General features: G+C 44.4%; 1 protein-coding gene across 3 annotated transcripts in view; it reads right to left on the bottom strand.

The window, feature by feature from the left end:
- LRSAM1 (leucine rich repeat and sterile alpha motif containing 1) overlaps positions 1–25,269 on the bottom strand; it is a 3,131,994-nt gene that overhangs the window by 2,812,737 nt on the left and 293,988 nt on the right. For all 3 annotated transcript variants that reach the window (XM_069609805.1, XM_069609807.1, XM_069609806.1), the window contains exon 3: positions 8,385–8,441. In XM_069609805.1, coding sequence (XP_069465906.1) covers positions 8,385–8,441 — 57 coding nt within the window. The remainder of the gene's footprint in view (positions 1–8,384; positions 8,442–25,269) is intronic.

The following is a 25,269-nucleotide window of genomic DNA, read 5'->3' as shown; positions in this document are numbered from 1 at the left end:
ACTGAAGACACGTTTGCCGTTGGGGAAAACATTATAGGTGATTGATATAAGTCTTGCCTATTTAGACTGACATCCAAATCATTTATGTTACTGTTCGTTTTCTTTTTTGGTGAGCTAGCGATGCTGCTATCATGAGCATTTTCCATCGCCACATCATCTATGTTCCCACTTTCTACAATAATCGCAGACGGAATCATTTCAATTTCCTCTTTTCCATGTTCGTGAGTAGTTTTTAAATCGGGTGAGATTGATATCACATCTTTGGGGACTTCCCTTCGTCCCCCCCGTCCCGTTGCTGGTCAACTACAGTGAGGACTCCTGCTGCAATTAGCGAGTCGGGGATAGAGGCTTCTATGGTAACATCATCTCTCTCAATGTCCCCACCCGAAAGGCCCTGATTAGTTAAGTCATCATTGAGACCGAGGGGCTGCACTTTTTCATAACCCTTTCCTGCTTTCCCCCCGGCGCGCAAAATTTTCTTATATCAGCCATTACTGTGCATGCTCTTATATTAGAGGCTGATTTACTGACTTGCATTAAATTTATTGTTCTCGAGGACAATGTGGGCATGCAAATAGCTTCCCGAGAGCACACAGTAATGGCCTCTTTCGCCGGCATACCCTTAAGCATTTTCATTGCCATTTCGATATTTCAGCTTAAAACAGCGGCTTATACAACTCTGGCAGGAGATATCACAACACTGAGCTTCACCTCGCACTCTCAGCAGTCGCAACGCGAGCGGATACATGCAAAGCCGCGTCCCTTCAACTGCCAGAGTTAATATTTAGACCTCTGCGGGTATGATTACGCAAGAAAAAAAAAGAACGTTCACAAATGAAACTCGGATGTCCCTTCACATCCGCTGCTCTTGACAATAGTGTGCAACGATAATTCACACACTGGCATTCAAAAATGCTCCAAGGAGAAGACACTCAGAAACTGGATATATTACGATCCACTAGTATTTCAGAATGGTAAAATATTTTAACCCACCGCCCACAGACCCTCAGCCAGCAGACAGCCGACAGCACTTCTCAAAAGCACTTCCTCCAAATGCGCGCGGCTCGTTCTTTTTAAGGATTCTGGGAGTAAGGGGCAGAGCTTAAGTTTGTATCTCTGCAAATAAGTAGAATAATAATATAGATTATATAAATAGCACTTCTTTCAGTGTAATAAAGAGTTTGTATGAAAGTCTTGTCTTTCTCTGTGTCTTTACCCAGTCTTTAAACAGTTTTCTCAAGTCCAGGAAAAACGGGTATTCAGTCACCTCCACAGCCGACAGCACTTCTCAAAAGCACTTCCTCCAAATGCTAATGTTTTATGTGTTTCCGCTGCCATTTTTATTCCCGTCAGTTGGTCTACTTCCTGCATTCAGGCCAATAGGGGTTCCGAATAGATGGCATAGAGCAGCAGAGACAGTGGGCATCCTTCTTTGGTTCCCTGTTCTAACAATACCTTATTCGATGTTCTACCGTTTAGGGTTATTCGTATTGATGGCGTTGCATAGTTGGCTTGTACCATATTGAGAAAATTAGTGCCGAAACCCATGCGTTTCATTGTATTGAACATAGACCATTCTACCATATCAAATGCTTTTTCTGCGTCAAGCGACACTAGTATAGCTGGCTGAGTTTAATTGTTGTTTTTTCTATTAAATGACAGATTCTGCACGTGTTGTCGAATGTTTGTCTGGAAGGTATGAAGCCAGATTGTTCCTGTCCTATACGTTTCGGCAGGAGGTGAAGTAAGACCTTTGCTAGGATTTTGGCATATAATTTAGCATCCAAGTTTATTAGTGCAATTGGTCTATACGACCCTGGTAGGGTTGGGTCTTTACCTCGTTTATGGAACACTACTAGTTTTGCGTCGTTCATTGATGGCGTGACATTTATTTTTGTTTTGTATGTGTTAAATAGTTTTGTGAGGTTAGGGGTCAAGATATCACTATATATTTTATAGAAGCTTGCCACATATCCATCTGGGCCTGGGGCTTTGTTCTATGGTAGGTCTCTTATGGCCTTTTGGACCTCTTCCTCCCTAATTACCTCTTCTAGATCTGCCCGTTCCGTTTCTGTTAACTGCGGAATAGGGAGTCTCGTTAAATATTCTTCTTGTTGACCTTCCGAGTGGTTATTTGATGCATACAAATTCTGTCAGAATTCCCTAAATATTTCTCCCATTTCTTCATTTTTTTGTCCTGTCCCTGGCTATTTCGGAGTTTAATGATGGTTTGGGTCCCCTTTTTCCCTTTAGTTGCCTGGCCAGGTGTCTATCAGCCTTGTTAGCCTTCACATGGTGCCAATGTTTCAAATAAATAAGAGCTTGTTCTGCCTTCTTTGTCCTAAGGGTCTCTAGTTGTCCTTGAATGTGTCTCAGAGCTTTCCTTAGCTTAGTGTTTGGGGCTTTTCCCATTTCCTCTTGTGTGTCTCTTAGTTTGTCTTCTAATTCTCTTTCCCACTGACTTCTCGGTTTATCTTTCCCCGCTTTTAGTGCTATTAGGTTCCCCCTCAGTTCTGCCTTGAATGCATCGCATAGTATCTCCTGGGGTACCTCCTCTTATTTGTTTTCTCTAAAGAACTGCTTTATCTGTTCATTGGTCAGTTCACTCTGTGCCTGGATATAGCAGGTCTGAAGGGAACTTCCACTTCCATAATCCCCCCCTTGGCGTGTCCTCAAACTTATCCACAATGGAGCGTGGTCAGATAGGGATATGGAACCCAATAGCCCTGTAGATGCCCAAAAGTAGTGTACGTGTGAGTAATGGGTAAATCCCTGTTCCTGCCCTTTGATTACCCTCCAGATGTCATGCAAGGCCACTGTTGCCATATTATTGTTTAATGCTTTGGAGGGCGCTAGGGTTCCCTGTGCTGCATTTCTGCTCCTGTCCTGGGCCGGGACCCACGCTAAATTGAGGTCTCCCACAAGTATGATGTCTCCATGTGCAAAGGTTTCTAGATCGGAGAGAACTCTCCTTAGAAAGCCATCTTGTCTTGTGTTTGGGGCGTATATTGATGCCAGCGTCATCATTCGTCCCCCTATGACTGGATTAAGGAATACATGTCTTCTCTCTGTCAGCTACCATGTTCTTGACCTGTGCTCCCAGACTGTTGTGTAGTGTGATCAGCAGCCCTGCCTTCTTTTCCCCCGCATTAGCTTGGTATATTTGAGTGTATCCCCTTAGGTTATATTTCCATTTGTCTTGCTTTCTTATATGCGTTTCTTGGTACACAAGTATATCAAATTTCTCTACCCGATGGTGGTGTTCTATTTTTTCCTTTTAACTGGGGTATGGAGTCCTCTCACATTGTAAGTAAATATTTTAAGGTCCTTCAGCAGGGTTTTGTTTGTCCTCCCCCTCCACGTCTTTCTAAGGTTTATGTGGTCTCTACCCCTGGCCCCCTCTCTTCCCTCCTTTACACCTCCCTGGTCCTCCAAATTGTTAACTTTAACTCCCAACATGAAATCCCCCCCCCCAATCCCTTTCCCAAAGGAGGGACCAGGTTTCTATGGCCGCTCGGGCGGAGTGTCCGTTGCGCCTGGCCCTCGTATCTTCCCAGAGAGATCATTGTGAGGATTACTAAACCCCACTAGCGATTCCAAGGTGCGCCCCTTATTCCCTTTTCCTCTGGGCCGCAGCTTGTGTTACGTGTTATTGTCTCTCCCGTCATGGGTATTTTCTAGATCCACCTCTCCTCCTATTATTGTAGCCTTTGTTCTGCTAGCTCATTTGTCAGGCGTCTTTATCCACTCACTCTGTTGCCATTAGGTCCCAGTTTTACCTTTCTTTGATATTGTTTTCCATTCCCAAGGTTTCCTGCGAGTTACCTCGCCTCTTCATCGATCCTGTTACTCCTCCTTCCTCTCTTTGCATATTCAGGATATGTTCCCCTTCTTCACACGTGGTAATCCTGTGGGTTCTCTACTCCCATGTGAATAGTTAACCAAAGGGAAACATCCATTTATATCTTGTCCATTTTCAGTTTAGGAATCTCACCACTGGCCCCATCTGTCTCCTTTTTAGAAGAGTACTCTGTGCTAAGTCTTGGTAGAGGTGTACCTCGTTCCCATTTATTCGCGCCTGTCCCACTTGCCTTGCTTTCCTTAAGATCTGTTCCTTCTGACCATAGGAGGTTATTGCTGCTAGGACATCTTTTGGGCGGGATCCCGGTTTTCCCGTTCTTCTTGGTCCTACTCTGTGCATCCCATCCACTTGGACCGGGTCCTCTTTGTCTATTCCAAAATGTCTGCAAAGAGTTTTTGGGCTGTGCTTTTTAAGTCTTTGTCCTCCACCGATTCGGACAGGTTTTTTTTATCCAGATGTTAGATCGCCTTGAGCGTTTTCCAAATCTTCTTTTTGGATTTACAGATTCTGTGTTAAGCGTGCTAGGTGATCCAATGTTTCGTCATTTTTATGTGCGTCTTCTTCTATGCTTTGTACCGCTTTCTCCAGTGAGTCCTTCCCTTCTTCTAGCTTGGCTACATCTACTTTGAGCTCTTGTAGCGAATGCGTCATTTCCTCTTTTAATGACTCAAATTGTGTTTGGAAGGAGTACATAAACTGAGTTTATATCATCTTTACTTGCCATCGTGCCTTCTTCGCTTGTGTATGGTGTAGGTTGGTTTTGGATGGGTTCCCCTCTTCTGGGGAATGTTGTATTCACTGGGCACAACAGTTGTTTAATACTGGGTTCCTGTCTTGTTTGGGGGTTCTGGTGGGACGTTGATGCCGCTTTCCCCCTTGTTTTGGACATGTGAGAGCTGTACCAAGTTCTTGCGAAGAGCCCCTCTCGCTTCTAGCGCATTTTCCTCTTGCTCTCGTGGATCGGGAGGATGCTGTAATTTCTTTTACCAGTGCTGCCCTTCTCTGGTTGTTTTCTGCTGTCTGGGGAGGAGGGCATTCCTTGATGTTGTGGTATCCCCTGCCTCTCCTTTTTACCTGGATTGTCTGCAGCCTCCCCTCTCTAGTTTTAAGCCCCTTCTACTCCTTGCTTCCTATTTGATCTGTGGAGGGGGGGGGGGCGCAGTTGTACGATTGAGGGAGGGGGGAGCCCCCTCCACCATGGTATTTGCTTTGCGTTTCACCCTCCTGGGGTTCCTTGTTCCCCCTGTTTTTCCGCGCGCCTGTGTGGACGTAATCATCCTTTTGGTGCAACTGTCTTGAAGGGGTATGGTCTCCCCCCCACCTTCTCTGCTTATTGTAAGGGCTGGAGCCTTCTTTTAGTCTCCTTGCTCCTCCTCCACCTCCTGCTGCTGCTTTAGATTCTGAGAGCCAGGACCCCCCCCCGTCTACTATCCCTGCCGTTCTTTATGTCTGCGCTCCTCCACCCCACTGGACCCCCGATGCGTTCCCAAACAGTTCCCCCGCTGCACCCTCCCGGGTGCTTTGACCCCCTTCAGACACAGGCGGCTGGGAGTGAGGGGGGGATAGGAGGGTGATGCCAGCCCCTCCATTGCTCCTCTGGGGAGCCGGGATCATCCTTTTGACATGGCGGCCTGGCCCGATGTATGATGTATGATGGGCTCTTCCATGTACTGCGGCTTGCCTCCAGCCCTGCCCCACTTTTTTCCTATTCCTTCGCACCTGCTTTTGTAACGATTGCTTCCTCGCCAAGCAGCCTTGCCGTTCCTCTGGTTTGGCATTGCTCATGATTCTCCGACTTCCTTATTACCGGCTGACGAGCCGCATATTGACGGGTTCTCCTGATGGGTGGAAAACGTTTAGACCTCCGACCTTCGCATTCCCCAGATGTTCGGAAGGTGCTTCCTCCCTTCCCCGCCATCCGAATGAACGGGTTGTCTGTATTCTCTGGTGACGTAGCGAATCTATGTTTCTTTTGTTGCGGCCAGGAGGGGAGAGACGCTCACACACGTCCTTCTCCGGCCACCATCTAGGAATCTCAACTGTCAAATTATTTGATATGATTTCTGAACAAGAGGATCTTTTTTTACGAGAATGAAATGTAAACTGCTACCGACGTTAGAAGTCCTGGGCACTAGACAAAAGCTGGATAATGTGCTGAAGAACTGTAGATTCTTTTCAGCGACCAACAAGCTAGAGACCCAGAAGCACTTATTTATACACTGCCCCATTTTACAGTCATTAAGGGAAGCTCAATTTGCTAGATTTGGACACAATATATTCAGTAAACAAACTTTACATTTTTGGAAACGCATTTTGAGTGGGAAACAAAACTTCATTATCAATTGCAGCCATAATGAACTATTGGTGAGAGTGAGGGGCATTTCCCATATTTTTGAGAAATAAAATGACCATATTATATGGATTTCTTAATTGTCCTTTTTTCTTCTTTGTTCTTTGTTACATAAACACCTCATCAGTGGTTTAGTGTGAAAGGCATTCTGTTGCCTTACTCATGGTCTAGGGTTATTGTGAAAGGTATTTTGCTGTTGTTTATATTAATTAATGTATCTAATTAATAATGTTGTACTTGGTATTTTATCGATCAAATCTTTGTTCCATCTGTTATACATCTATTTTTGCACTAGTGAAAGGTTGGTTGTAAACAATACAGAATAAAATAAAAGATAGGTACCGCTGCTTTGTTGGGGTGAGATGGCGCACCAAACTCGTGGCCTCCCAACCTGGGTTGGCCTGAATACTTCTTTGGCATCCTTGCCCGAGTCTTGTTTCCCCTTTCATCTGCTCCTGCATACGACCGACTTTACCCTAACTTTTCCTCAATCTTGCTTTCATCACCTGTAATGTCTTTGTCTTCCTTCTCCTCTGTCCTTTCTGCACCTGAAGTTGTCACTACCTCCTCCTTACCAATTTTGTCACCCAATAAAACCACCTACTCCACTGTACTACCTTTACCTCCTGATGTAACCACCTCCTCTTCTGTACTACCTTCACCTAATGCAGCTTCCTTATGCACAGTACTACCTTTGCCACCTTACATACCACTGTACCAGCTTTGCCAACTGATTCAACTTCCTTCTTCCCTAGATCACCTCTAGCTACTCCTCACCAGCCCGCTTACTTCTCTCCAATCATCTGCCTCTCCCAACAACCCTCACCAACTGGCTGGGGACTTTGAATGTTTTAGTGTTCTCCCTTCCCCTCTATCCCTTCCCTCGGATTGGGCACTATGAGGGTGGATGCTGTGTGCCCTGTAAAGGGGCAAGGGTGGGATTGCTAGTTAGTTTTGGGTGTACCTGGGCCCACTTTGAGATTAAGGGGGAGGACCAATCCTTCATTTGACCTGCCTGCCATCTTGTATTCCACGCTTCCCCCTTGGCCATTTTTGAGTGCTGCCTGTGCAGGGCCCTTTTGATGTTTCCCAAAACTTTACTTAAGATTTTAAACTCTCCTGAATGTATAGAGAATGCAGGCTTGCTGTGTATTGGCAACATTGTATCCTTTACATGGGAATGATCTGCCAGGAGAGAATGAATTGCTAACATTGTATCAATGGGGAAATCCACAGTCAGGAAAATGCTACACTGTATCAAGCACAAGTCTGCCATTTTGAAGTTCCTGTTACCGCTCCTTAGTTAAGGTTGCCGGTGTAGATGTGTTGTTCCCTCCCTTTGCATAAGTAAGACGGGTCCTGTACCTGCCCAAGGGGAGCAAAGCGCACAGGCAATGCTTGCTCTGTGGGAACACTGCTCCTCGGTTCACCTTAAAGGGGTCCCCCTTGTTGTCCCATTAGTTTGAAGGGGGTATGTATAGGTGTTGCAAGTGTAATTGGGTGATTCCTTAAAGTGACCAGCCACAATGTGGCCTGGCAGTGGGCTCGACCCACAAGTACCCTATTTGACTTTGGCACGTCTTCTGGGGTGCCTGTCTGGGCAGTGAGCATTACTAGAGAGGTTATAAATTTTAACTACTGATTTAATTCTTTGGGCATAATGGGAGATGAAGTCTCCATGCAACTGTCTGCTGCTAAGTGACGAGGCAGCAGTGTGGTTATTCCAGAGCCATCATCCTGAAGGCCAGGGCTCCGGCCCCTAGAGTCGCCGCACTGCCGGCTCTCAAAACCAAGCAGGGGACTTTGTTACAGGACCACAGTAATAAATCCTACTAGAACTGTGATGAGGGAAAAATACGCCTTTTTGTTTGTGTGCAAGTTCACCTGAAGCTTGCATATTCATGTCTGATGTTAAGATTTCAACAACCGATTGACTTGGATTGCTGCAGAGTTAAACACAATCATAATTTTAGACACTTTCCAATTTGTAAGGATAAATTCACATTGCAGCTTGACAGCCCTATATATTTATCTTTGCTCTCACTCCAATTTTGATTAACTTAGAACACCAATAAGAATTGAGAACCACAGAATGTGATGACACTTTGGTAAGATAAATGGGAGTCAAAACATGTGCCAGTGTCTGAGGAGTTATTGTGACCGATAGGTTACCTCAGAGATTTCACACTTGGACAAATCCAGAATGTCATCAGCACCAGCTTCCTTTGCCTGAAAAAAAGACAAAAGCTTCAGTTCAAAATGTGAAGCCAGTGTTAACATCACAAATAATCATTAGAAACAAGGGACACATGTAACATATACAGGTGTAGATGGGTAGCTATTAAAACAATATATTCCACCAAGCGGTCCTGTGTGACATTTTACAGACAACAAGTGCATATCTCTAGCTGTCTATGATGCCACTTGAAACACCAAGGCGTAATCATCCCTTGTGTTGCCAATGGCAGGGTACAATAGTATGTGGTGTATGCTCCCCTTAGTGTCCCTTTCCCATCGCTGCTTTGTCCCATGAACCATCCGTACTGAGAGTGGATAAGGGAGGCATGAAGAATACATAGACAAGCTTGGTCAATAAATACCAGAGGGCATAGCCCCTTGCTCCTATCGCACTACGTTTACCCTCCTCCGCTACCCACTCCATTGGAGCCACTTGTGGAACAGAAAAATGCAATAACAAACTAGTGGAACAGCGCTGCTATGTTCCATTGGTGTAATGTCATAGAGAAGGATACAGCATTTAGAAACATCTTTATGTGCCATTGGCTTTGTATGTAAGCAATACACAACAATGGTATTAAGAGAATTATTGTGACCTGGTACGCACTGATCGTAGTTCAGACTCAGACCAGCTGTGAACGTCTTAGTTAAGAAGTCCAGGTAAACTTTATTATACATATGTACAATACATATATGATTTCAGTTACTCTTTCGTGTATACATATAGAGATCACCCACCAGCCATCCTCATGAACTCCAGCTCATGCCCCCCAACTGACAGATTCAGAACATTCACACTCAAGCACTCATCAACACTCTCCTGAGCAGTCATTCACGCCATGCACCAACATTCAATCAGCATTCAGAAATACCCAGCAAGACAGGACAACAGTCATACATCATAACATATCCCTTCTTTACAAAACACCACACAACCATTGATAACAATTTACTTTCACCAAACTCTCAAAACAACATATGTCCATTACACAAGCAAGGATGATGTGGAGAGATCTTACCTTATAGGAGGGGCCCCAACAGGTGGGGACCCACAGATTGTCAAACAATGGACTAGGATGCATCCCTCTTCTGGGTGTAGAGCCCAGAACCTATCAACCTAGACTGCCAACATCCAAATTTCACAAACTTTCTATCAAGTAGTGTTGCACTGCCTCCAGTGCAACACAAGTCATGACACGTAGACAGCAGCGATCCACTATTCTTCAAGGAAACATGTTAGGGAGCATTCTCTGTGTAGGCTAATTTACCCAAACCTAGTGAGTCCCCCAGCAGCTTTGCTGGATTTTTGGGGTATATTTTTTTCTCCTGCTAAGAGTGAGACTCTTTTTCTCCCACTCTTAGGCATGATTTGAGAATGTCCTTTGACTATGTAATGTGTTTTATGGGCTATGGGGTCTTTTACTCCATAGAGCTTCATGTGTTTTTGGTATGTGTGTTACACAGCACCCTCAGTGCTGTAACACAGGGGTGTCATAGTGACCCCCCAAACATAGACTCCATACCCTGGGACTGACTACTGTCTCCCAGGGTATGTAAAGTCACCATTTGCTTTACTAGTCTCAAATTGTGAACAGAACCAGTACAAACCATCATATTGTGGAAGTACTGGTAGGGGTAATTAGATTGCCCCTGGGTCTGTTTTCCAAGGGGGCACTGTCCAGCCCCCCCCCCTTGTTGAGTTTCTGGCTGGTGGCAGTGGTTAGCACGCACGAATGGGATTTTCCCCATTCATTTTAAACGCACCACTTTTTTGGTGCAATGTTAAAGATACCGCCGGGTTATTTATTCAATATTTATTCCCCGGTTGGGTCTTTTTGCCAGGACTCGGTTTTAAAATGGCGTTTGTGTTCGCCTCTGTAACTCCAACCCAAGTCAAGCCCTTTGTTCTACTTTTGGCGGGCTTCTGCACAGAAGCCTCCAAAAGTGGTGCCACTCTGTCTGGGTCTACAGGATGTGTGGGAGGGGGTGGGGGGGGGGGGAATAGGCACCCTGGACTGAGTTGCCTCGGCAACTCAAGTTGCACTCTTGTGTGATTGGCGCAGTGGTGAGCCGGGCGGCTCACCACTTAGCATGTTTGAGTGACAGCTAGGACTGGTGAATGGGGGTTTTCTGCATAAAAGCAGGGCTTTGGGGACTGGAACTTCAGAAGTCGCCACAGGACCTAAAGAATCCGAAGAGGGAGAAGCTGAGCCGACCTGCAACGACGACACCACCGGTGGAGCCCTGCTTAACACAAACTCACCACTTCCCAACGACAGAGAAGATCTTCGTCCGGGAGAGTCTTCTTCCATTGAGCTGGTGGGGTTAACCAGTTCGTCCTTTTTCGCCTTCCTGGATCGTCTAGTGGTCGAATCGCCCATGCCAAGCACCCCGGCAGCCGGATAGCCACGCTTCACCACTACCGCAAATAAAAGGGTAGTACCTTTTAACCGGGAAACACTGCGGCTGGTTTCTTCCCTGGCCGACGCACCGACTTGCACCCACTGCCAGGACCAACTGCCCCCGCTGAAGCTTTCTCACCATTTCAGGTACTGTGTCCTGCCTGGTCTCCCTTGCAACAGACTGTCCAAGGTGTCCCGTAAATCCTTGACTCTATATCCTGGGGTGCCCTCGGACCTGTTAACTAACTTTTCTGAACTGATCTAACTCCTTTTTGAACTATCCTCGGACCTGTTAACTAACTTTTCTGAACTGATCTAACTCCTTTTTGAACTATCTGCAAAGACTTTTAAAGTGTACTTCAACTGTGTGATCTTGGGCACATTCCACCTTTCTCTCTCCAAGAGTGGGCCTGGCCTATGAACTTTTTGCTCTACAGTAGACCCTGCCTTTCTTGACTTGCTGTGGTTCTTTAAAAGTGTTGGTATTGTGTGTTTTCCTATTTCTGCCTTTTCTCTTACTTTTTAAATATTTATTGGAGTGCCATCTTGGTTAAGCGCTCACCTCTGTGTTGATAATAAGTGGTGTTCTTTTCCTAAGACTCGTCAAATAATTAATCAGGGAGGTGTATATATTTCTAGTGACTGTGTTTGAACTTGCTTGACATATTAGTGCCAGTGTATTTTTACAAGTGTGTTTTTAAATAAATAATTATATACTTTTATACCAAAGCTCTGGTCAGTGTTTGCTTGTGCTACTGTATTTTTGTACCTAATGTGTATTCTCTATATACTGCCTAACTCTTCTTGAGAGAAGTCTGACTGCTCAGCCACAGCTACCAGGTAAATCTGGGTGGTGCAGACTGCTACCAATTGGGTTTACTGCTAACACCTGTAGTCTTAAACTTTTTGCAGTGGTCCCTAAGGGAACTGGACAGGTTTCTGCCTAACAAAACACGATACAAACAACCAGCCAACCACCAAAAAGTCAACATGATAAGCTTATCCAACTGCTACTGTAACGTCATAAAAAAGAATCATGTCCCATCCAAAAATGAATTATCTGACTCCGTTACAACCATACATTCCACCCACTCTACATTGTACACTTTCCACCAGTACTCATCTCACTTCTTTACTTAACACACACGCACTTCACTTTCATGACACACACTCAACTGCTGCAACATGCAATCGTGCACCCGCGCACCGGCCAGACATTTCATAGCCAGATGCCAACTAATTTGTAGTACCTCCTGGAATGGTACTTAATTACACTAACAATATCCAAATTGAAAGACTAAAACCTAACTGTATATGCAAAATGGATCCAACGATGACTTGAAGTATCTGCATTTGTACTCTGTATTTTATAGACTTCGTTGTTTTCTATAGTCCAGACTGTCCATATCTCTACAGCTCATTTTCCTTTTTTTCATTAGGCTTGCACCGTAAGCCTACATTTTGACAACACACCTATAGTTTTCAACTAAGCACATCTTCTAAAGATCTGTAACTAAGACCATAATTAAATATTCTCTCATTCAGGCCCATTCCTAAGACTTTTACGAGTAAACAATCTGCTCAAGTCTATGCTAGCCCCAAAACAATGGATTATACACTATAGTTCCCACTGCACTAAACTAAAATTTTATTAGATGTATCCTGCACTTTGAGGCCACAACACATAACATAACACATTCACACAAACAAGACAACGGTCTTGGGCATGTTGTGCATTGACTCATTCCCGCTAACCTGCACAAAATAAACGGTCACTCAAACGTCCTTTAAAAAAAGAAATGTTTTAAAAATCTAACTGTCATGGACAGAATACTTATGTACCTAAACCAGCACTGAGTTGCTTGAACAACACGAAACAGTATTACAAACCCACAGTCTCTCACTGGTCGCCTCGCTCTAAGAATCAAAAGTCATGTACTGAGGAGTTTCAAAGTACTGGAAGGTGTATTGGAAATAATTTGTCCAACAAATTTCAAAACAAATCATCTGACATTTCTCCAAATACATACATATGTTCGTAAAATTGTGGTTAAACAGAATAAATCCAAAAAGCACATGATCAGCACTGTGGTTCAACGAATGAATCCAAAGGGCACATGGAATCAGCCAAGACTTGTGTCAAGCAAAGCTCAAGACTCTTCCACAGGGCTGTTACCACATATATACATTTACCAAGCCAGAAATCATAATACAAGTACATAAACAATTGAAGAACAAACGCACAACAAAGAGTAAAAAAGAAAAAAAGAATGTATAGTTACATATTTGCATATAATATCAATTGTTTCCTACAGTATTAAGTGAGTGACATATTCTAACGTCTAATAAAGAGAAGATTTATCTGCGAACTCTTATTAGTGCATTGTCAAATGACTGGTTTTGACAAACATATCAAAACCTGCATAACTGCACTGCACAATTCCCACGACATTGGATAATACTAATAAGACAATGAGGCAAAAGCTCGGTTTGTACTCCGCTGACAGAGGAATTTCTTTTTATGCAGCTGCGCAGACTTGAGCCGTCATGCCAATGCTCTATGGATGTCATCTTTCCGATCTGGGCGCTGAGCCATGCGGAGCTCCTAGACGCTCTATTGTTGACACTGCGCCCAAGCAAATTTCGACATGGCGGGTTCCATATGCAGCCAGCCTTTGCTCGCCTCCTTCTACTCCTGGGACTTTTGTGCAGGCCGAACCTCCGCTCGCCTCCCGTTTCTCCTTTACTTTTTTTGTGTAAGACGAAATCCTTGCAGGCCATCTGCCTCTAGTCATGCTCCGCCAAGGCCACCAATGGGGCGAGTAGTAAAAGTTTCATCTGTCTTTTCTTTCCCACAGCGTATTCAGAACCAAGGACCAAGTGCCAGCACTGAGTACTTTATCAATCATTGTTCTGACTGAGCTGGCAATTGCCCAGAGGGCCATCTGTTTAACTTAGCAACAGTTTTATCAATTATCAGCATTCACTGTGAAAGGTTTTGGCAGTCATTCATTGTATGAACCTCACACACCATGCCTTCTTTCTACTGGAGTGAGCTAGGAATTTGTTATGCCATAGCCTTGGCCATTACTGGAGTGGCTGGGCAATATTAATGTTTTTCCCTTTCCTCCTATTGTTGGGCTTCTTATTGCTTATGTCACCTTTCCCTTATTACAATGGCCTTTGAGGATGGATGGCGCTATTGGGGAGTGGTGGGTGGTTTACCTTGTGCTTCTCCCCACCACAGCTCTCTTTACTTGTTTCTCTTGCTTTTCTGTCCCTTGTAGTCTCATGGGTTCTTCTTTCATCGCCATATATGTTGTGATCTGGTGCACATTGACTGTAGCCCAGACACAGACCAGCTGTGAGCCTCTTAGTCAAGAAGTCCAGGTGAGCTTTATTATTCATATGTACACAAGATATATAATTCCAGTTACTCTTTAATATATAGACCACCCACTGTCCAAACACTCAAAACGCGACAAGTACTGGGTGGCATTTTTAGATTTGCTAAAATCCTTAATCATAGTTCAGTGGAGCATAGCCTTACAATTTACACAGGCAAAGCAATTGCAACAGGCAACTATGGGTGTGAAATATGGGGGTACGAGATGTCTCAGTGGGCTGGTCTCCAGAATGTATAATTATTTCTTGTCAAGCCTACTAATGCTAATGGACACGATCTGTCCAAGACCTTTGTTAGCCTGGAAGGCCTTATAAAAAAAGCCAACAATGTTCCCTTACCAGAGAGTTCATAGGGAATAATCTCTCTGTAGGTGGGTCTTACAAAGTGGGTTAGCTCTTGCATAAAAAGCTCATATTAAATAAACTTGATATGGCCTCTCTTGTTGAGAATCCTGAAAGGGCAACTAGCATTTTTAAAACAGAGCTACAATTTAAGGCTGTGAACTAACTGGAGACTTTTAGAGAAGATGATATGCTCCTGAAAGCTCAGGTAAGAGCCTATGTTCCACTATCCTTGGTGGGGGTGACCTGCAGCATATCTTTTACAAGTTTCCTTTTGCCAAAATAGTTTTTTTCTTCTAAGAGCAAAATGAACAATTTGCCTCTGAAAGCTGTAAGTGGTCAAAGCATTCTACGGATGTTCTTAATAACTTGTTTATGTGGACACATTGAATCTTTTACACATCTTGTCCTAGTTTGCCTCTTGTATAACGATTTTAGGAAAATGCTTTTTGTGGGGATACTTGGGGACTCTGGGCTGAGACAACACTGTCTGGCTATGTTTTTTTCATTAGCGTTATCTAATTTGTCGGTCAATTTCTCCCTCGTTAGTTATTGTAAGAAAGTATGGGCAAGAAGATACAAAATATTAGAGGGTAAAGATTGAGCTAGAAATGTGTCTTTTTTGTGGAGGCATATCCTCAGAGGTTCACTGTTCTTATCTGTTTGTTTTATTAAGGTATGATGTGTTTCAAATTATTGTAAATGATTGTTTTTACTGTTTTTATTGTATGTTTTATGGATTACAATTGGGAATAACCATCGAAAAAAAGTTTTTACTTCCTTTTTAATTTTTGAGAGGCTATTCATAAAGTAATCAGTACTCGTTGCCCTCTTTTCCAAGAAATGCATATTAGTTATAATGAATTTATTTAGAACCAAAGACTCTCAAGTTTCTCAATATCTAACATAGGGCAGTATACAAGGATTTATGATCTTGTACATCAGGTCTAATTTTTTATAGTTGATAATTGAAAACAATGATTGTAAATTAAATTCCATTCTAAGAAGCGTTATGGCTAGATAAGTAGGGAGATTTAGCATCTCTTTCCAAATGAGTCAGTGACAAATCGCAGGAATTGGTACCTTCCCGCCAAGGGGGAGCTGGCCCCCTCCACCCTGTGAGACTAGGGAAGAGAACTGGAAGGTAAACACCTAGCACTCAGAATCTTAAAAGATAATTAGTAACATGTAATCCTCTATTGTGAAGATAGAGTTGTTCTTAAGTTGATTCAAGGTGCAGGGGAGAAAGATAACAACCCTGGCATATGGGTTGTACATATACAAAAGGACAAGAAAAAGTACCCACTTAGGGAACTCCCGTCCCCTGCACTCTAATAATGGCTAAAACAAGCTCAAGGTAAGCATATTCCCAAATCGGGAAATCAATGTGGATTTTGTCAAAGAATTACAATCTATGTAAGTACTTAGTATTCAGAAACATAGGTTTTCAGGCAAAAAGTGGTTAAAAGATGATTTAGGTACAATTCAAAAGTAGATTAGTTTTCCAACAAAGATTTATTTTACTTAAGCATATGCCCAACGCGTTTCGAGATAATGTTCTCTTCATCAGGCAATTCTCCTCTGAACAAGAGTACCAACAGCATCCCCAGAAACGTGTTTCAGTCTGGTTGGACCTCATCAGTAGGGAGGAGCTGTGCCTCTCTAAGAATAGTGAGCAAGGGGTCCACGTCTGGATTCCCCTAGTAATTTAGGGTGAGGCCTAAAGTTACTTGAATATGCAAATTGACAAGGGGGGTCCTGGGAGTCTCTCTGCCAGACATTAGTCCTGGTTACGAGAGACTTACCCAGAGTCTTTAGCTCACTATCTTTCACAGAGAAGAACTATCCCAAACATATCAGTCTTTGTCCTGCCCTGGGGCAGTCCAGCACCGAAATGCTAGGCAACTCTCCTCTGAACAAGAGTACCAACAGCATCCCCAGACACGTGTTTCAGTCTGGTTGGACCTCATCAGTAGGGAGGAGCTGTGCCTCTCTAAGAATAGTGAGCAAGGGGTCCACGTCTGGATTCCCCTAGTATCTTAGGGTGAGACCCAAAAGTTACTTGAATATGCAAATTGACAAGGGGGGGTCCTGGGAGTCTCTCTGCCAGACATTAGTCCTGGTTACGAGAGACTTACCCAGAGTCTTTAGCTCACTATCTTTCACAGAGAAGAAAAATCCCAAACATATCAGTCTTTGTCCTGCCCTGGGGCAGTCCAGCACCGAAATGCTAGGCAATTCTCCTCTGAACAAGAGTACCAACAGCATCCCGAGACACGTGTTTCAGTCTGGCTGGACCTCATCAGTAGGGAGGCTTTCCTGATGCAACCATTGACAAAGCTGTCAGACGCATGGATACTCTATCTAGATCAGACCTATTGGAAGATAAAACTAAAAAATGCACAACTAGACTCATCCATACACTGAAATTCTCTAGTCAGAGCTATCAGATCAGAAGGATCATCACCAAGAATTGTGACTTAATCAAGGCAGACCCTAATCTCAACAGACTATTCCCGGAACCACCAATGATGGCTTACAAAAGAGGAAAGAACCTGAGGGATAGCTTGGTTAAAGCAGAAAAGAAAAAATCCTCAATACAAACTTCTCTGAGAAAACAAAAACCAGGAACCTACCCATGTTTACATTGTCAACATTGCCCAAATATTATTAAAGGAGAATACATTCGCCATCCAAACAACGGCAAAAAAATACCTTTATCAGATTATGCTACATGTGACGGCAAAAATGTTATCTACGCCTTAAAATGTCCCTGTGGGAAATATTATGTATGCAAAAATATCAGGAAAGCCAAAGAACGCTGGACAGAGCACAAGTCCAATATTAGGACCAGCAATGACAAATCACCGGTCTTTAGACATTTTAAGGAGAATGGACACAACATCTCACAACTAAGATGGGTCACTTTAGAAGTAGTACACTCTTTACCGAGAGGGGGAGACTTTGCCAAAAAATTAGCACAGAGAGAACTCTATTGTATCCATAGATTGGACGCAGTGAATCCCCAGGGTTTAAATGAAGATTACTACCTTGGGCCATTCCTCTAAAGCAATACTCCCTACATGACCTTACACTAGACTCTTCTATTAACTCTCTACATCCTCTTAGGTACCTAACCATGCCTTGAAGGTTGGGATTACTCTGATCCAAAGTAATCTTATTTAAGACTGTGAACTCTTATTCCAGAGACGGCTGACTAAGAAATCGATCCTCGTTGAGGTACTGGTCATCCAATTTAAATCAATAGACTGTGAACTCTATCTACATGAGACAGTGGTTTATTTGTGATTCACATTATTTGAACTCAGCCAGTGCATGTTTTTTTACAAATTCATCCAAATTCCTGTACCTCAGCAAACATTTTTTCTATTTTGCCTTGGAGAACACATGTCATGATAATTTTTGGCATTCCTTGACATCGTGCAAATATATTGTGGTAACACTCTTGAGCTATTGTACTCAGTACAATATTATATCAATTCACTATCTATTTGACATAGAGACCGTTTGGAGAGAAAGACGTCACCAGTATCTTACTATTTCTCTTAAATTCCACATATAACCTATTATTTAGCCGGCCTTTTCCATATTGCCGCGCCTAAATACTTGACAACATTCACCTCTTATCGCATCTCATGCATTAGTACTTTTAACAACAGACACGAAAATTGTGTTTACATCTGTGACGTCATTCACGCCACAACGTGATGACGTTACATCAATGACGATCAAGTCACATGCATCAGTCTATCTATCAAATACAGACGCGAGAATATTGCTTACATTTGTGATGTCACGCACGCCACTACGTGAGAACGTCACACTCGTGACGGATTTAGCACCCGCCACCTTGCCAGCACGTCACACAGCGCTGGAGCAGATCGGGTGTTGTCGGAAATCCTCTTCTTGTAACACTAGTAAGTACATGGACATTCCCCTTTCCCTTTCTTGTGCCTTAATGCCCCTCTAGGGCTACAGAGCACATATACTTACCTCTTACCTCAATGATTGTTTTGACTCTCACAAGTCTCCCTAACACGTGGCTCCTTCGTTTAGGTTCTGCTGAGACTTTGGAGATACACCGCTGATCCCTCCCTTTGAAGTCTTGTACTCCATGGTTCCTTTGGACAGACAAGAGCGTTAGCAGTCTTCTGGACTTCTTCCAGTAAGTCTGCCCATCTTGACTTTGGCTCTCCATTTATTTTCTTTAAGGACGGATAAGACCTTTTACATAGTTACATCCCCACTTCTTTTACACTTACAGGGGACATAGACTTACTTCATGGATACTACATCCTCCAAATAACTCACCTACCTCCTACTTACATTGAACGCACGGTAGGCCTGTCTTTACACCTGGATATAATTCACTAAAATGATGTTCCTTTAACTATGCAACTTTGACACTAATGGGATATTCATTCATATATACAAGAATATTTTGAATCTGTCATATTCAGGCAGATGTTGAGAATGTTGGTTCTTACTGCTATTAATATTGAGCTATTGCTTGTACATCATCCCCCGTGGTATTTGCCTAAGTATTTTTTGTCTTTGACACATTAGGCCTCATTACAACTCAGGCGGTAAGGGGTTTATGGCGCCGTAAACAGCGCCGACCCTTACCGCCTGAGTACGAGGTCCCTTAGCGCCATGGCGGATTTAACACCTGCTTTTAGCAGGTGTTAAAATCCATGGCGCTAAGGGACCATGGAGTTAATTACGCCACCGTAATTTACGGTGGCGTAATTAACGCTTTCCCCACTCCCATTATGCCCTATGGGGCAAAAATGGGAATGGGGAAGGGTAAATGGGGATTGGGGACTTACCGCCCCGCCAAACTCGGAATGGGGCGGTAAGTCCGCCAACCACCATGGCGTAAACGTAGTTTACGCCATGGTGGTAAAGTCACGGCCCAGGCGGTAACTTACCGCCTGGGTCGTAATGAGGCCCATTAAGTTTGATTACCATGTATTCTGACAATATTGTTTTTTCATATATTTCTTTAGAAAACTTCCTCGATTATTGCATGAACTATTACAGCCCCTGATGAAGAGAACATTATCTCGAAACGCGTTGGGCATATGCTTAAGAAAAATAAATCTTTGTTGGAAAACTAATCTACTTTTGAATTGTACCTAAATCATCTTTTAAACACTTTTTGCCTGAAAACCTATGTTTCTGAATACTATGTACTTACATAGATTGTAATTCTTTGACAAAATCCACATTGATTTCTCGACTTGGGAATATACTTACCTTGAGCTTGTTTTAGCCATTATTAGAGTGCAGGGGATGGCAGTTCCCTAAGTGGGTACTTTTTCTTGTCCTTTTAGACTAGGGAAGAGAGCCCGCTCTGCAACACTCTCCCTAGGGGTCAAAGCAAGTGGGACCTCACTGGGAGAGACCCCCTTTTTGGGGACAAGAACTCCCGTTCCTGTGAGGAACTCCCTCAAGAATATACCACTTTTACCTCTTCATACATGCCCCCTACAAAAATTCCCATGAAGAGAAAACCAATATGTGCTATTGTAAACCAGAAACTGTAAATATTCCTTTAACTAAGAAAATCCAATTTTCTTAGACGAGAAGAACAAATTACTTACCAACTGGTAACGTTCTTTCGACTGGATGTTCCACCAAAGTATTCCACATCTTTGACATGTAATGTCCCTGTGCTACTTCGGACATTTTTAGGCAGAGGGCGTCCTGCGTCGATGGCGTTGGGTCGATGCCCCTCGAAGGCCTCCGTCTCGGGTGACATCACTGGATGTTATAATTGGAACGCACAGCGCCCGTAGCCTCAGTTTATGTTTTTTCCTCCATAACGTGTGACCTGCTCGTACACAATGCCTGCTTGACTGCACAAAGCTTTGAGAAGGCGCAAGCTGCAAAAGCATAGGAAATTCTCCAGAGGGGCAGGTTGGGAGGGCGATGTGGAATAAGTTGGAGGAACTTCCCGTCGAAAGAACGTTACGAGTTGGTAAGTAACTTGTTCTTCGAATGGATTGTGTCCTCCAACGTATTCCACATCTTTGACAGACTCCCAAAGCAGTACCAGAAAATGGAGGAGGGAGAGGAATTTAGAATATCCAATCAGATGGTAGAATAAAGGACTATATCTTGACCATGGAGCGTATCCAGGGAGTAATGTTTGACAAAGATGTGGATAGAAGCCCATGTAGCTCTATCACAAATATTCCTAATAGGAACTCCCCGCTGCAGGGGAGTGGAAGAAGCCACTCCCCCAGTGGAGTGAGCTCGCAAACCCTCACGAGGGTCCTTGCCTGCCAATCGGTAACATTCAGTAATGGTGAGGATAATCCACCTGGACAAGGTCAGTTTGGTAACAGCCTGGCCCAATCGGTGTCCAGTGTACCCCACAAAGAGTTGTTTGTTCACTCTGACCCTGGACATCCTAGAAATATAAAAGCTCAGAGCTCTCCTGGGGTCCAACCTATGGAGTCGCTCCTCTTCCTTACCAGGATGAGGAGGAGGATAGAAAGCAGGAAGTACCACTTTCTGGCTTAAATGAAATTCAGACACTACCTTAGGTAGAAAAGATGGACGCACCCTCAGTACAACCCTATCCTTGTGGCACACAGTAAAGGGTGGCTTAGATGAAAGTGCCTGCAATTCACTCACTCTGCGAGCGGATGTAACCGCAACCAAGAAAACTGTCTTGGAAGGCAACAGCCTCAAAGGACAAGAGTGCAAAGGTTCAAACGGAGCACCCATCAGGAATTTGAAGACCAAATTCAAATCCCAAACAGGGACGGAGGGAACACATTAGTAAGCCCTTTAAGAAATTGGGAAATCAAAGGAATCTTAAAATAAGAATATTCTTCAGACGAGCGCTTGAAGATAGACAGCGTCGCCAGGTAACCTTTAAAGGTACCTACTAGAAGACCCCTGTGGGCCAAAGAAAGCAAGAAAGACAGAACCATTGGAATGGAAGACTGAAAAGTATCGACATTGTGTCCTCTGCACCAGTCGCAAAACGTATTTCAACTGCAACAGTACAGGGATTTGGTTGCCGGCCGCCTGGCCGAAAGCAACACCTCCATCACGTCATCTGGGAGGTCCCAATCCTTATATCTTAACCTTTCAGAAACCAAGCGTGAAGGTTGAGAGTCTTGACCTCTGGATGGAGAACCCGCAGCCCCCTTTCCCCCTCTCGGTAGGGCAGACGGCGTGGAGGACAGATGGACATCTCTAGAAGGTCCAGGTACCACACTCTCCTGGCCCAATCCGGAGCAATGACATGTGGGATCCGAACCTCCGCACCCTCCTTAGTACATGAGCAATGATGGGGACCAGAGGAAAAGCGTACAGTGTGGGAATGACCAATCCACGACGAATGCGCCCCCTAAGGCTCCTCTCTGAGGAACTTCCCTTGAGCAGAAACTCTCGCACTTCCGGTTGGCACTGATCGTGAACAGATCCACTTGTGGGGTTCCCCAAAAGGCAAAGATCTCCAGAAGGACTTCCTGACCAAACTCCCACTCGTGAGAGATCGTGCTCTGCCTGCTCAGAGCATCCGCTGCCGCATTCTCCTCTCCGGCCAGATGAACTGCTGAGAGTGAAATTCCTTGCTGGATTGCCCAGAACCAGAGCTGCATTGCCTCTCTGTACAACTAGAGTAACCCTACCCCCCCTTTTTTTGTTGAGGTAATGCATGGCCACTGTGTTGTCCGTCATGATCAGGACACACTTCCCCTGCACAGACGGCAGAAAAGCCTTCAGGGCCAGCTTGATGGCTCTCAGCTCAAATAGGTTGATGAGGAGTTTGGACTTGTCGTGATAAGCTGCTAGGCGCTTGCAGTAACCTGCATTTGCACTAACCCACTGAGCCATCTTGTGTGTATTAGAGCCTATTCGAAGCGTGGAGGAAAATGCGGACATCAACCAGGCCTCTCGAACTGGGTGAGCCTGCATGCTTGCAAGGGGTTAATTGCGAAGGCCTTTTCTGAAGACCTAAAACATCTAGCATTTGCAAGAGGCTCTATGCAGCCCTTGGGAGCCAGGCACAGCTTTGCTCGTCTTCGCTCTGCGAGTCAGGTGCACTGATACGGCAAGAATGTCGGATCTTCTCAAAACACAGTGCCCGAAGCCTGGGAGCCAAGACTGGCTGTTTCCAGTCTTGTAACTTTCCAAGCGAAAACATGTTTACTGCCCGGAAGGGTGAGCCTAGAAGCTTCTAGAAGAGCTGACACGTCATGATTGACGTGCAGCTCCTAATAAGAGAACTATACTTGGACCAGGGAAGGGTGGATTCATCCTGGGCTGTTGGAAAGACGCACGTATCAAGAAGAACAGTGCCTGGATGACCAGCTGTGCACTATCTGGGCCGAGACTCCTGGCATCACATCCCCGCTCTGGTGTAGGACTGTGGGGGCTTGGCCAGTCCTCCCCTCCTCTTCCGAGGAGTGCCGGGCACCTGTAGCGGCGAGGGTCCTGGGTGTGATCAGATCGTACCTTCATCTACATTTCATTAGGAGCGTAAGACCAAATAATTGCATATTCATCTGTGATTGATAATTGGCATTATATAGCTTGCACTTTTCTATTTCCACATTATTGTAATTTGCTGCTTAGTTCTCATTAGACACTGTAGATAATAAATGCAAGCATCATATATTCTGTGTGATTGGCTTTTTTCCAGACTGAGTTCATCATGCGTCTTAAACCTTATTTGTGTGGGAAGGTAATTAGGAGTGATTTACTTTGCACAAAGATCTGGAACCCAGGGAGGTGCGGGTACTGTTTATCACTACATTTGGCGCTGTGAGCAGGTTTTACGAGCACAATGCCATTCTGGAAAAAAACATGCAAAAGATGAATGCAATGGGGAAGATAGTGCACTCTGTCACATTCCAGGATGGCCGGCATCAAATGCTTGGTCGGGTGTGGCAGATATTTTGCATCGGTACTCGGCACCGAAGGCATGGGACATGCTTGAAAATGATGTCTCCCCCGCGGTAATTAGTAAGTGCTTGGAGAGTTTACCGCTTGAGAAATGCAGAAGGGAGCTAAAGGCAGCAGGAAACATAGGCTGGTTATTCCTGCAGGCGCTCAGAAAGGTGCATGAGAATGAATTGCTTAAAGATGTACAAATTCGCAAATTAACAGACGAGATTTCCCTGCTCCAAGAGCAACAAATCATTATGAGAGAGACCCTTGAATCGTCCATTAAGCGGGCTGATCAGATGGAGGACAGATGTGCCTCTTTAGCTGTGCCTATAGCCACGCACAAGCGCAGACAGCGGCGGGGCAATCCGTCAAAGATAAGGATTCGCGCGCTAATTAGGAAAGATAACTGGGACCCAAATTTATGGTCGGGTGAAGTCAGTGATAGCGAAACTGAGCAAGCATATGACTGGAATGAGTCTGTTGAAATTAGGCTTGCTGAATTAGATTGTTCTGATGAAGAGGAGCTGGAATGTGCTCCAAAGAAATGTGTTTATCCAGCGCGGCCGTTAATCACTAACAAGTCAAAAGGCCAAGCTGGCGGTGCAAATATTCAGAATACAAGGATTGCCCGCGATTATACACAGACAGAGCTTTTAGAAATTGCTAAGTTATTTAGACAGAAGCCAGGTGAAGCACTTCTGAGGTGGTTCCTTCGCCTATGGGACACGGGTGCCGATAGTATCTTCTTAACCCCAGAAGAACTGTTAAAGATGGGTTCACTCACTACTAATGTGATGTTGGGATAGATAGTACGCGGTGCGCTCGGGCAACAAGGCTCTCATTCCTTGTTTAATTGGCTTCAGACTGCCCTAATGACTCTGTATGGGAGTCCAATGGATATGGAAGAGAGTTGGGGCGGTTGGCAATCACTAACTGAAGCAACAGATCAGCTTAGAGAGATGGGCTTACAGTGCAAATTTTGCAGGTCCTGACATGGAGTTGTTTACAACTGGCAAGCGCGCACGTTTGTTAAGAAATGCACCGAGTCACATGAAGGGCGCATTGCTTTCATTGCTGGGTCCAGCGCAAGGCAAAGCCATTGGTGAAGTGGCACTTCTATTAGGGCAATTAGAAGGGCTGGATGTGCGTAAAGCAGCGCGCCTAGTGGCTGCAAACAATGATTCAGAGAAAAAGCGTGGCAAAAATGTAAAGTCTAAAGAGAAAACTGATACTGTCGAGATCACACACAGACAAATGTGGGTGGACCTGCTAAAAGCGGGAATTCCAAGGGAAGAGAGACAGTAAACCCACATCTGTGCTGCTTGAGAAATGGAAGAAATTAAAAAGACAGGGATTGGGAAAAACTAAGCCCTCTGCACCCTCTGAAGAAGAGGTGGTGAAGCCCAAAGTGCGAGCAAAAGGTTACCCTGATTTGGCAAAGGACAAGTGGGAGGTCCCAGACCCCATTTTTGATTGAAGGGCTGGCTCTGTCTTTGAGGTACGGTTAATAAAGAGAACTAGTCCCAGAGACAGACGCCCTTTTGTGCCACTTACATTGTACTTGGATGAGAAAGTAAAACATGTTTTGGCTCTATTAGACACAGGAGCTGAGGTAACCATTCTGAATGGCAATCACAGTAAATTATCTGGTCCCAGAGTTTTGGTCAAGGGTTATGGGGGAGCAGAAACTGTTGCAAAAGCCTTTAATGTAAAAATGTCAATTGGCGAGGGATTGC

This window comes from Ambystoma mexicanum, chromosome 8, assembly GCF_040938575.1.
Source record: "Ambystoma mexicanum isolate Mex_15411 chromosome 8, UKY_AmexF1_1, whole genome shotgun sequence".
NCBI classification, from domain to species: Eukaryota; Metazoa; Chordata; class Amphibia; order Caudata; family Ambystomatidae; genus Ambystoma; species Ambystoma mexicanum.
This window is presented reverse-complemented; position numbering and strand designations above follow the sequence as displayed.